The following is a 13924-nucleotide window of genomic DNA, read 5'->3' on the forward strand; positions in this document are numbered from 1 at the left end:
GTGGTTTGCTCTCTTCACTTCCTTCAGGTCTCTCTCAAATCTCATCTCCTCAGAAAGGTATTGTTTGACCTCCCCAATTTTTGCTAATAATCTTCATATTCTTCCTACAATTATCAAAACCAGACGTCACCAAAGTTGTTTTTTACCTGTTTGTGTTCTGCTTCTCTCGCTAAAACGTCAGCCCTTTGATGGCAGCAACTACGTTTTATTTGTCACTGAACTCTCATCACCTAGCAGTGCCTGACATACAGAAAGCACCCAAATATGTGTTGAATAACAAACAACCCTACAAGGTATGTCACATGCCCATTTTACAAATGAGAAAACTGAGTTTCAGAGACTAAAAGTTTACCTAAAGCCACAGAGCAAATAAGTCACCAAATGCATATGAAAGAGCCAATACTCTACCCACTGACCCACTTCATCCTGTGCCATAAAAGGGAATTATAAACACAGGCTAAGAATCAAAAATGTAAAGGAAAACATTTCTATAAGAAAATATCAGGGCTTCCCTGGTGGCGCAGTGGTTGAGAGTCTGCCTGCCGATGCAGGGGACACGGGTTCGTGCCCCGGTCCGGGAAGATCCCGCATGCCGCGGAGCGGCTGGGCCCGTGAGCCATGGCCGCTGAGCCTGCGCATCCGGAGCCTGTGCTCCGCAACGGGAGAGGCCACAACAGTGAGAGGCCTGCGTACTGCAAAAAAAAAAAAAAAAAAAAAAAAAAAGAAAGAAAATATCAGACCACCGTGACCTTTCTCTTTCTGCTCATCACTAGAGCATTTCACAACTTTGATTAATCTCATGTATGTACTATGTACATACCTCTTCAACTAGAAGATATCTACTTTTTCTGTATTACCTACAGAGTAAGGGCTAGCTACAGGCAGTAGACATTTAACAAACATTTCTTTGATATTTACACCCACAAAGACTTGAAGAATCCTATAACGAGACTTTGAGCACCATCAATAAAGTATACTCTTCCAAGGGATTTCAGTTTCCAACCATGATGGGGTAACTGGATCTAGACTTATCCTGCCACACACCCCACCCTCCAACAACCAGAAAAATGAACAAAATATATGAGGCAACATCTTTTAGCTTCTGGACAACCAGCAGCACAGCACTGCAATCCCTAGCAAAGGGAAGAGATGAGGTGAACCCCACAAGTGCACCAGCTTTCTCAGCCTGGAGTCACATGCTGGACCACCTGCAATGAGGAGCCCAAGCAGACCATGGTGGTTTTCTCAAGCTAAGAAGTCAAAGAGTATGAGAAGGCTCAGGAACCTAAAAACTGCAGAGTACTAGAAAGGAAGGAGTTGCATGAAGAAGGATCTCCAGAAATCAGCACAGAGGCCTGCTTGAGTCTAATACTAAATAATAAGCCATGTGTGCATACTGTAAAAAAATCTACAAAGGTAGGCAAAGAATGACCCAAGAACTATATGCTACATTACCCCAGAGCTCACACAGGGCTGGCAGACATTCATATTCTGACCACCCAGAGCAGGGAACATCTCATTCTTCAATGGAAACTACAGAGGCTTCAGGCCTTAGTAATGGGGTAAAACAAGCCTTAGAGTAAAAGGACAAGAGTTAGGGTTGGTCTATCTTAGACCAATCAACAGCAGTCAACAACTTAAAATTCACCATTTCTAGGATCTAACAAGAAATTACAAGAAGATGTGACCCAAGACGGGAGAAAAAAAAAAAATCAGCCCACAGAAAGAAATAATGGAATTAATGAACAAGAACTTTAACAACTATTATATGAATATTATACATATGACCAAGAATTGTTTTTTTAATGAACATAAACAAACGGAAGAAATAAAAAAGAGTCAATAGCAGATTGAATCCAACAATATATAAAAATACATCATGATGGGGACTTCCCTGGTGGTCCAGTGGGTAAGACTCCGCACTCCCAGTGCAGGGGATCTGGGTTAGATTCTTGGCTGGGGAACTAGATCCCACATGCATGCCACAACTAAGAAGCCCACATGCCACAACTAAGACCTGGCGCAGCCAAAATAAATAAATAATAAAGAGATTTTTAAAAAATACATCATGACCAACTGAGGATTATCAAAGGAATACAAGGCTAGTTCAACATTCAAAAATCAGTGCAATTCACCATACCTACAGAGTAAAGAAGAAAAAAACGTATGATCATCTCAATACATGCAGAAGCCTGTGACAACATTCAGTATCCATTCATGACAAAAACTCTCAGCAAACTAGAAACAGAAATTTCTCAACTTGATAAAGGACATCTTTACTACTACAAAAACAAACAAACTATAAAGATCATCATGTTAATTGTGAAACACAAATGTTTTCCCCCTAACATCAGGAAAAGATGTCCACTTTCAAAACTCCTCGTCAACATCATACTGGGCATCCTAGCCAGTTCAATAAAGCAAGAAAAAGAAATAAAAAACATACAGACTACAAAGGAAGAAATCAAACTTCCTGTATTGGCCACTGACATTACTGTCTATAAAGAAGATCCCAAGTGAGTTTAGCAAGGTTTTAAGACACCAGGTCGGCATACAGAATTCAATCCTGTTTCTACATACTAGCAATGGACAATTGGAAATTGAAATTTTAAAAGCATCATTTACAAGAGCACCAGAAAGCATGAAATACATACTAATCTTACAAAGTATGTGCAAGATCCATTTATTAAAAACTACAGGCTTCCCTGGTGGCACAGTGGTTGAGAGTCTGCCTGCCGATGCAGGGGACACGGGTTCGTGCCCCGTCCGGGAAGGTCCCACATGCCACGGAGCAGCTGGGCCCGTGAGCCATGGCCGCTGAGCCTGCGTGTCCGGAGCCTGTGCTCCGCAAAGGGAGAGGCCACAACAGTGAGAGGCCTGCGTACCGGAAAAAAAAAAAAATACAAAACACTAATAAGAACTTCAAAAAAGGTCTAAGTAAATAAATATAACATGTTCATGACTCAATATCATAAGCTGTCAATTCTCCCCTAAGTAATTTACAGATTCAATGCAATGCCAATCAAAAATCTCAGCAGGATTTTTTATATATATCAACAAGCTGATTCTAAAATGTACCTGAGGGAATTCCCTGGTGGTCCAGGAGTTAGGACTCTGTGCTTTCACTGCCGGGAGCCTGGGTTCGACCCCTGGTCAGGGAACTAGGATCCCACAAGCCACGCGATGTGGCCAAAAACTAAACAGATATAAATTAATTAATTAAAAATTAAAATAAATAAATAAAATGTCCTTGGAAAGGCAAAGCACCTATAATACTCAAAAACAATTCTGAAAAATAACACAATTAGAGAACTCATACTACCTGATTTCAAGACTTAGTATAAAGCTACAGTAATCAAGAGTGTGGTAATGGAAAAATGAAAGACACAGATCAATGGAACAGAATACAGAAACAGACCCACACATATATGATCAACTGGCTTTCAGCAAAGGTACAAAGGTAATTCAATAGAGAAAGATGTCTTTTCAAAAAAAACTGCTGGAACAACTAAACACCCATATGCAAAAAAAATAAATCTCAATCCACACTTTGCATCACTCGAAAAAATAACTCAAAGTGATTCATAAACCTAAATGTAAAATTCGGAATTATAGCAGAAGGCAGACAGAAGAAGAACTACAATCCTGCAGCCTGTGGAACAAAAACCACATTCACAAAAGACAAGATGAAAAGGCAGACAGCTATGTACCAGATGAAGGAACAAGATAAAACCCCAGAAAAACAAATAAATGAAATGGAGATAGACAAACTTCCAGAAAAAGAATTCAGAATAATGATACTGAAGATGACACAGGATCTCAGAAAAAGTATGGAGGCAAAGATCGAAAAGATGCAAGAAATGTTTAACAAAGACCTAGAAGAATTACAGAACAAACACCTACAAGAATTAAAGAACAAACAGAGATGAACAATAAAATAACTGAAATGAAAAATACACTAGAAAGAACCAATAGCAGAATAACTGAGGCAGAAGAACGACAGAATTGTGGAATTCACTGACACAGAACAAAGAAAAAAGAATGGAAAGAAATGAAGACAGCCTAAGAGACCTCTAGGACAACATTAAACGCACCAACATTAGCATTATAGGGGTCCCAGAACGAGAAGAGAGAGAAAGGACCTGAGAAAATATTTGAAGAGATTATAGTCAAAAACTTCCCTAACATGGGAAAGGAAATAGCCACCCAACACCAGGAAGTGCAGAGAGTCCCAGGCAGGAGAAACACAAGGAGAAACACGCTGAGACACATAGTAATCAAATTGGCAAAAATTAAAGACAAAGAAAAATTACTGAAATCAACAAGGGAAAAATGACAAATAACATACAAGGGAACTCCCATAAGGTTAACAGCTGATTTCTCAGCAGAAACTCTACAAGCCAGAGGGAGTGGCATGATATATTTAAAGTGATGAAAGGGAAGAACCTACAACCAAGATTACTCTGTCTGGCAAGGATCTCATTCAGATTCGATGAAGAAAGCAAAAGCTTTACAGACAAGCAAAAGCTAAGAGAATTTAGCACCACCAAACCAGCTTTACAACAAATGCTAAAGGAACTTTTCTAAGAAGAAAACATGAGAAGAAAAGGACCTACAAAAACAAACCCATAACAATTAAGAAAATGGTAATAGGAACATACATATTGATAACTACCTTAAACGTGAATGGATTAAATGCTCCAAGCAAAAGACACAGGATCACTGAATGGATACAAAAACAAGACCCATATTTATGCTGTCTATAAAAGACCCACTTCAGACCTAGGGACACATTCAGACTGAAAGTGAGGGGATGGAAAAAGATATTCCATGTGAATGGAAATCAAAAGAAAGCTGGAGTAGCAATACTCACATCAGATAAAATAGACTTTAAAATAAAGAATGTTACAAGAAACAAGGATGGACACTATATAATGATCAAGGGATCAATCCAAGAAGAAGAGACAGCAATTATAAATATATATGCACCCAACATAGGAGCACCTCATTATGTAAGGCAACTACTAACTGCTATAAAAGAGGAAATTGACAGTAACACAACAATATTGGGGGACTTTTAACACCTCACTTACACCATTGGACAGATCATCCAAACAGAAAATGAATAAGGAAACACAACCTATAAATGACACAACAGACCAGATAGATTTAATTGATATTTATAGGACATTCCATCCAAAAACAGCAGATTACACTTTCTTCTCAAGCGCGCACAGAACATTCTCCAGGATAGATCACATCTTGAGTCACAAATCAGTAAATTTAAGAAAACTGAAATCATATCAAACATCTTTTGTGGCCACAATGCTATGAGATTAGAAATCAATTACAGGGGGAAAAAATGTAAAAAACACAAACACATGGAGGTTAAACAATACGGTGCTAAATAACCAAGGGATCACTGAAAAATATCAAAGAGGAAATCAAAAAATACCTAGAGACAAATGACAATGAAAACACGATGATCCAAAACCTATGGGATGCAGCAAAAGCAGTTCTAAGAGGGAAGTTTATAGCAGTACAAGCCTACCTCAAGGAACAAGAAAAATCTCAAATAAACAACCTAACCTTACACCTAAAGGAACTACAGAAATAAGAACCAACAAAACCCAAAGTTCATAGAAGGAAAGAAATCATAAAGATCAGAGCAGAAATAAATGAAATAGAAACAAAGATCAATAAAACTAAAAGCTGGTTCTTTGAGAAGATAAAATTAATAAACCATTAGCAAGACTCATCAAGAAAAAGAGGACTCAAATCAAAAAAATTAGAAATGAAAAAGGAGAAGTTACAACAGACACCACAGAAATACAAAGCATCTTAAGAGACTACTACAAGCAACTCTATGCCAATAAAATGGACAACCTGGAAGAAATGGACAAATTCTTAGAAATGTATAACCTTCTGAGACTGAACCGGGAAGAAATAGAAAGTATGAACAGACCAATCACAATCACTGAAATTGAACCTCTGATTTAAAATCTTCCAACAAACAAAAGTCCAGGACCAGATGGCTTTACAGGTGAATTTTATCAAACATTTAGAGAAGAGCTAACACCCATCCTTCTCAAACTCTTCCAAAAAATTGCAGAGGAAGGAACATTCCCAAACTCATGCTATGAGGCCACCATCACCCTGATACCAAAAACAGACAAAGGTACTACGAAAAAAGAAAATTACAGACCAGTATCACTGATGAATATAGATACAAAAATCCTTAACAAAATACTAGCAAACAGAATCCAACAACACATTAAAAGGATCATACACCATGATCAAGTGGGATTTATCCCAGGGATGCAAGGATTCTTCAATATACGCAAATCAATTCATGTGATACACCATATTAACAAATTGAAGAATAAAAACCATATGATCATCTCAATAGATGCAGAAAAAGCTTCTGACAAAATTCAACACCCATTTATGATAAAAACTCTCCAGAAAGTGGGCACAGAGGGAACCTACCTCAACATAATAAAGGCCATATACAATAAACCCACAGCAAACATCATTCTCAATGGTGAAAAACTGAAGGCATTTCCTCTAAGATCAGGAACAAGACAACGATGTCCACTCTCGGCACTATTATTCAACATAGTTTTTGAAGTCCTAGCCACGGCAATCAGAGAAGAAAAACAAACAAAAGGAATACAAATTGGAAAAGAAATAAAACTAAAAAAAAAACCCTCTGAATTATAAAAATTCTAGGAGAAAATACAGGGGCAAGTCTTTGCACTCTCAGATGGGGCAATAATAAGAAAGCAATCAACTCTAATTCAAAAAGTTTAAAACTCCAATTCAAAAAGATACATGCACCCCAATGTTCATAGCAGCACTATTTACCAGAGTCAAGAAATGGAAATAACCCAAGTGCCCAATACACACACAATGGAATATTATCCTTTTTTTATAAATTTTAATCAACTATAAAAAGATATATGGAGGACAAATAGGGAAAGTTGAATATGCACTGAATAATTCTATAGAACTGTTCATTTTTTAGGTGTTATTATATTTGGTTATGTAGAACAAGGATTAGCAAACTTTTTCTCTAAAAAGTGAGATAGTAAATACTTTCTGCTTTGTGGACCACAGGGCGTCTCATAGCTGTTCTGTCAGTGTAGCACCAAAGCAGTCACAGACAATATGTAAACAAAGGAGCACTGCTGTGCCCCAATAAAACTTTATTTATTAAAAAACAAATGTTCATTGCAGCTCTATTTACAATAGCCAGGACATGGAAGCAACCTAAATGTCCATCGACAGATGAATGGATAAAGAAGATGTGGCACATATGTACAATGGAATATTACTCAGCCATAAAAAGAAACGAAATTGAGTTATTTGTAGTGAGGTGGGTGGACCTAGAGTCTGTCATACAGAGTGAAGTCAGAAAGAGAAAAACAAATACCGTATGCTAACACATATATATGGAATCTAAAAAAAAGATGGTTCTGAAGAACCTAGGGCCAGGACAGAAATAAAGACACAAACGTGGAGAATGGACTTGAGGACACGGGGAGGGGGAATAGTAAGCTGGGACGAAGTGAGAGAGTGACATGGACATATATACACTACCAAATGTAAAATAGCTAGCTAGTGGGAAGCAGCCGAATAGCACAGGGAGATCAGCTCGGTGCTTTGTGACCACCTAGAGGGGTGGGATAGGGAGAGTGGGAGAGAGATGCAAGAGGGAGGAGATATGGGGTATATGTATATGTACAGCTGATTCACTTTGTTATAAACCAAAAAAAAAAAAAAAAAAAAAAAGGGCAGTAGGCCAGATTGGCCTGAGGGCCATAGTTTGCAGACAAAACTCTAGTGACAGAGGGCAGAGTAGTGGTTGCCTATAGCAAGGTAGGCAGCAGGGTGAGGGCTGAAGGCAGAACTGTCTGGAAAGCAGAAGGGGAACTTTCTGGAGTGACGGAAACATTCTATACCTTGATTGTGTTGTTAAGTTACATGCATGGATACATTTGTCAAAACTCATCAAACTCCATATAGTTAAAATGGGTGCATTTTATCATATAAACAATAACTCAGTAAACCTGATTTGTTTAAAAATGTACTCTTTTCAGGTGACAGCATCAATGATGTGAAAAGCATGCCCTTTGGAGCCAGAATAATCTGAGTTCAAATTTTAGTTTAGTTCAAATTTAACAACTCTGTGACCCCTGTCAAATCACTTTTGAGGGTGTTTCCTCCCCTTAAAATGGGTTAATAATTCCTGCTTCATAGGTTGGTTTCAAAAATGAAATAAATGTATGTAAGACACATAGTATAACATCTGGCACATAAGAGGCACACTCCCTGATTTTTTAAGCTTTTAAAAAATAATTTAAGAAAATGAGTCAGTAAAGATCAGACAACTACACTAGCTTCTTTTGTACTCTTCTGAAACATTCTGACATTCTTTGTTCACTGTTTACTGTGGTTTCACCTGACTTCAAGCACTGGCATCCAATGTCAGTTCCTGTGATTTCAGAGTAACTTGGGTCTCACAGCAAGCACTGAGTTTAGAAAAATACTCCATGACAAATATGTTATAAAAGGAAATCTGAGAAGAGCCAAAAGTAAGAAGTATCCATTTTCACAAGTAAGGAGAATGGCAATAGAAATGGTACAATATTTATAAAGAAAAACCAATAAACTTAGTTGGATGTTTTCTCCTTTTATAGACTAGGATTTGAATTTTATCCAAACCAGTAGCCAACCAGCAAAACTACAAAATGACAAAGCATCTGCATAGTGCTTTGTCTCGAGCGTTTCTCATGACAGTAGTGGTAGTAGGTAGGATGACAATATCAAATTTGTTCTTATTTTGTAAGTAAGGATACTAAGTCTGAGACAGATGAAGTGGCCTGCTCAAGGACACACTGCCAATAATTGGCGAAGTTCGGATGTGAAGTCAGCCATGTGGCCCCGTATCATATGCCTTCAGTAGACATCACCATCGGAGAGTTATCTTGGGTTTGTGAAATTCTACATAACTCCTAGGTGCTGCTCTCTTGCTTGACATCTTTGGCTGTCTAAAAGACTAATTCATTACAGTGTGACATACTTAATTCCTAACCATTCAGGAATAACTAGCCTTTTGAAGTGGTAAAGACTATTTTTGTGGCCAAATATGGGCTTAAGACAGGATCATAAGTGAAAATTCAAAAGGACTGATTTCTGGGACTTCCCTGTTGGTCCAGCGGGTAAGACTCTGCACTCCCAATGCAGGGGGCCCAGGTTCGATCCCTGGTCGGGGAACTAGATCCCACGTACATGCCACAACTAGAGTCCGCATGCTGCAACTAGAGTCCTCATGCCGCAACTAAGACCCGGCACAGCCAAAATAAATAATAAATAAATATCAAAAGGACTGATTTCTAATAGAAGAGCCTACAGAGTGACATAAATTGTAAATCCCTCACACCATCTCCTTCTCCCCATCCCAATACCCACATCACACACACTGATATCCACACCTTCCCCACGCTCTGAACACAGCTCTGAAGAGGTAAAAAAGGAAAACACACCATTGTCCCATACAAGCATTCGTAACAATCACAGTATCTCAGTATCAGGTCTACTGGTCCATTCTCTGAGCAAGGACTGACAAAAATGGGTTATCTACCCATCTTCTACTTATATGTCCCAGTCAACTGAGAGGTGGACCACAAGACCATAAATGTGAAGACATATGAATGAAACAAACTTCCTTCCACGAACAGCTTCCTCCTCTCCCCCCCACTTACAGTGAGGTAAGACAGCCCGACAGTGACTCGGGAGCACTGCTTCCGAATGGATGCCTGTCCCCATCAGTAATAACCAAGTTTATTCAAGCACACTTCAATGTTAACTTTAAAAGAGGGGATTATCAAAAGTCCAAGTGTGTTCATCTAGCTTTGTCAACTTTCTTTTTTTCCTCAATATGTGAGTCTGGTCAAATATAATTTTTAAAGGTTTACTACAATCCTTCATGGTTAACTTTTTGCCCTTATTTTATAAGAAAATAAATGGAAAGATTAGATTCAATATACAGAAATGTCCATGACAGGTTAATATTTCTAGAATGTATTTATTCCACTTGGTATTCTGAATATTCTAAACAAAGCTCGTATAACTGATTTAAATCACTGTTTCCTTCCACAAATGGTGACACCTTCAAAAGTGTTATCTTGAAGGGGAAGTAAATGATTTGCTCAAGTCTCTGAATTGTACTACTGCTATATTAACCCACAGTCCAGTCCCATCTTAATCAAGTTTGAGAAACGTAGTCATAATCAATGCCTGTTATTTTTCAAAATTAAGGTAAAATAAGGAAGAAAAGCTGGAATTAAATAACTCAGATATTCTATTACAAATGTTGAAAACAACCCATCTCTAACGATTTCCTAAACACTATAAATGCATAGAGTTCTATCCTACAGAGACACTCTGCAAAGCCCACTCAAAGACTAAGAGCTGACTGAGAAGATAAAACTGTTTTCTATTAACATTCAGTTCAACCCACACCTTTAAAAAACTGCATTTAAGACTCTCAATTCTCAGAAGCATTCCCCCCTTACGAAACAGACAGCTAAACCACTGTTCTCAGAAGCATCAGACTTCTAAAAATGCTTTAACTCATACAAAAATTATCCAAATTATTGTCATTACAGCTACCAGGTAACAGGCACCTACTTAATGTTTGGCACACTATGAAGTACGTCACATAGTTTCATTTATTGCTAAGAATGCTGTAAAGTATGTTACTATACCTTACACAGTAGGAAACTGAAGCTCTGAGGGGATAAGTGACCTGCTCAAGGCTACCCAACTAGTCAATGGAAGGGTGGGGATTTGAACTCAAATTTACCTAATTCCAAAAAATGTACATTCTTCTAAACTGTGCTACCTCCCCATTTCACAACAGAGATATGAACAGGCAGAGGAGTGAATGGATTAGTCCAGCAGTCTTAATCATTTCACCAAAAAAGGGAGAAATTTTCTCGATTAGAACCACTTTCTGAAATCCATAGCGCACTATTTAAACCTCAATTCTTTTCAAGAAGTAATTAACAGGTTAAAAAGAAAGGTTAGAAATCCTTATAAAGTACACTAAATTTCATCACAGATCTGCAAGTGAGCTGCCATGTTTAACAAGTCCCCAGAGTTAGTGGTTCTCTGGGTACCACACTAGGGTGAAGTACCAAGCACTTCACCCAATTCAAATGCATCCTGAGCACCTGAGCTGTGTTAAGACTCCTTCCTGGCACAGAGGCACAAAGCTAAGACCCATCACAGCCCTCAGGGAGTTAACAGGCTAGAAGAGGAGTCCATTTATACTACATATGCAGTTACTATTAGTCAGGCAAAAAAAATGAAGTGTGAGAAATCCTAAAACAAAAGTATGTATAACATGCTATCAGAGAGGGAAAGCAACTGGCCTACTTGTCACATGTTCTAAGTAGTATTTGTTTACATTTTGTCTCTCCCTGACAACGCCTTCCAACCTCTGTCACCGTCCCTCCCCACAACCGCCCCACACACAGGTACACACAGTACACACAACCACACAACCAGGAAGGAAAGCCCTAAGAGCAAGGATTATGATTCCTAAAAGTGACCTTGTTGTTGTACTTTAAAAATACAAGCTTATGCCATTAGGACATTTTTCTTTAGCTTTGTCAGGTGAAGTAAGTTGCTTTTTCAAAGCAAAATTAGGCCAACCTAACCAGGAAAACCTGGGCAACACTTCACATTACTCACTTAGCATGAGAAACCAATCAATGCATATTGACCCACACCATATTTCTCAAATTTTCCTTGTTAATTTACCAGATGGCAAAGGGATATACAACTGATAGGAACACATTCTGGTCATTTTGTTCCACCACGCAATCTGACAGACATTTAGGCTTGTTCCACCGAGGGGATTTAAACAGAATCATTCTCACATCATAAGGCAAATGAACTGAATTCAGCAGAACCAATGCACCCAAAGCCTGACAACAAGGCTTGTACTTCTTGCAGTCTGCAAATCCCCTAGAGACCACGAAAGCCTACAGGACTGTAACAATGATTTATCTCAGCTGATCACAACTCTGATCACTCACAACAGCTTATCCTTTACAAACTTGCAAAAAATGATCTTTCCAAAACTGCCAGCATTTATCCTGATCTGGGCAATCCAACGGTTTAAAAAAATAAAGTTACTTATGAAAATAAAACTGGGGGGGGGCTGTTGAATAAGTAAAAAAGGCACACTGCTTTTTCCTTTGGTTCTATATGCCTGGGGCAACAAACTCTCAAAATAACTTCACTGAGGAGTGTAAAAGTTAAGACGAACACCAAAATATTGCTCAATCCAACTTACATTGTTAACTCCTGAGTTCACAGTAAGATCTAGAAACTTAAATGTGACGGAATCATTTTGCTGTAAGAACTAGTTCAAAAAAAAAAAGCCAATCCTTTTTTCTGATAGAAAAACTCTTGAGGATTTCCCCCACATTTATTTTAAAATCTTAACATATGAGTTGACTTCGGGGGGGAAAAAGGGGGAAAGGGAGAGGGGTTCAATAGCCATATTTATCCAAAAAAAAGTTTGGTTTGGTCTCAAAGTATGTTTGCATCTGAACTCAACAGAGCTGAGCCCATGGCACGGTTCCAAAGTGGGTCCCCTCGGGCTGCACGTCTCCGACCCGCGCGGGTGCCCCGGCCGCGCCCCCGGGAACAGGCGCCGAGAGCGCCCCCCTAAGGCGGGTAAGGCCCGGCGTGTTTACCGCTCGCGCCGGCCCCCGAGAGCCGCTCCCTCGCGGCCGCAGCACTTGTTCGCCGACTCCCGGACGGGAGGGACCCGTGGAGCAGCCGCAGCTGCTACCACGGCCCCCGCCCCCATAGGAGCCGACCGGGAAGGCCGGGGGTCCAGGCACCTGAAGGGGCATGGCGGCCGTGCCCCCCACTCCGGGAGTGGAGGCGGCCCCGAAGTTGGGCTGCGGGAGCGGCAAGGCGCGCCGCGGCCCCGGGGCAGACAATGCGTGAAGGGGGCCGCGGAGGGAGGCGGGAGCCGCAGAGCCGGGGGGCGCTCCCGCGCCGCCCATTCATCCCCGCCCGCGCGCCCCCGCCCAGCCCCCGCAGCCCCGGACCCCCGCTCCGGCCCCCGCCGGAGGACCGCCCGCAGGGTGAGGGCCCCGCGCTCCCCACCCGCGACCCCTCCTCAAATCACAAAACTTCCCCCAACTCCGCCAACTAAGTTGCGCTCTCACCGTGAGGCGCCCGGGGCTCCCCCGCGGGCCGAGCCGGAGCAGCTCCGCACCTTCGCCGCGGAGAAAGACAATAGGCGGCCGCTCCTCCGGCGGCAGAGGCGGTGGTGGTGGCAACGGCTTGAAAGTGCGGCGGCAGAGGCGAGGAGAGGGCGCGGCGACGTCGGCGGAGCCTAGGAGGTTCACCTCGGCGGCTCCGGCTCCCTGCTGTCCCTACAGCCTCAACGAGCCCGCGCATGCGCCACAAGCTACTCGGGGATGGGCGGGGCACCCGGGGAGGGCCGTAACGCCTACGAGCTCTCCTGTGAGTAAGCGCGGAGCCGGGGGCCGCGAGCCGGGGTTGCACAGCAGAGCTGCCCATCAAGCTCCGTGAGACCAATAGGAAGACACCTGGGCGGTCCCCTCGGGTTGCTAAGGAAGGCTGAGGTTGACCGCAGCTGCATCGCTGCGGCAAAGTGATCAAAGTCGGGTGGCTGGTAGAGGTGCCGACTGAAATGCTCACCCACCCTCTCCTCTGCTCCCTGACTCCGGAAGACTCCCTTCCTCTGTGTAACGGTGCTTACCTGAGCTGTAGCACTTACCGTGACACATACTGAAATGATTTACTCTTCTGTTTCCCTCCACTTGAAATCAGAAAGTGGAGTCTTTTCTGTGTCCAGTGCCTGAGA

The 13924-nt window shown here is 41.2% G+C and overlaps 1 protein-coding gene across 14 annotated transcripts in view; it reads right to left on the reverse strand.

The window, feature by feature from the left end:
* The window catches only part of AKAP13 (A-kinase anchoring protein 13), a 342746-nt gene extending 329114 nt beyond the window's left edge, over window positions 1–13632 (reverse strand). For 8 of the 14 annotated variants that reach the window (XM_089906833.1, XM_030764016.2, XM_030764015.2 and 5 more), the window contains exon 1: window positions 13260–13492. Coding sequence is in view for 2 of the 14 variants with exons in the window: in XM_030764022.2 (XP_030619882.2) it covers window positions 13260–13617 (358 nt within the window). In the remaining 12 variants the exon portion in view is untranslated. Of the gene's footprint in view, window positions 1–13259 lie in introns of all 14 variants that reach the window. The other 6 variants (XM_089906831.1, XM_089906837.1, XM_089906834.1 and 3 more) reach the window with 2 other exon arrangements.
* Window positions 13633–13924: the final 292 nt, after the last annotated feature.

Source organism: Delphinapterus leucas, chromosome 2 (assembly GCF_059928025.1).
Source record: "Delphinapterus leucas isolate spDelLeu-1000000601 "Yukka" chromosome 2, BTC_Dleu_Yukka2, whole genome shotgun sequence".
NCBI classification, from domain to species: Eukaryota; Metazoa; Chordata; class Mammalia; order Artiodactyla; family Monodontidae; genus Delphinapterus; species Delphinapterus leucas.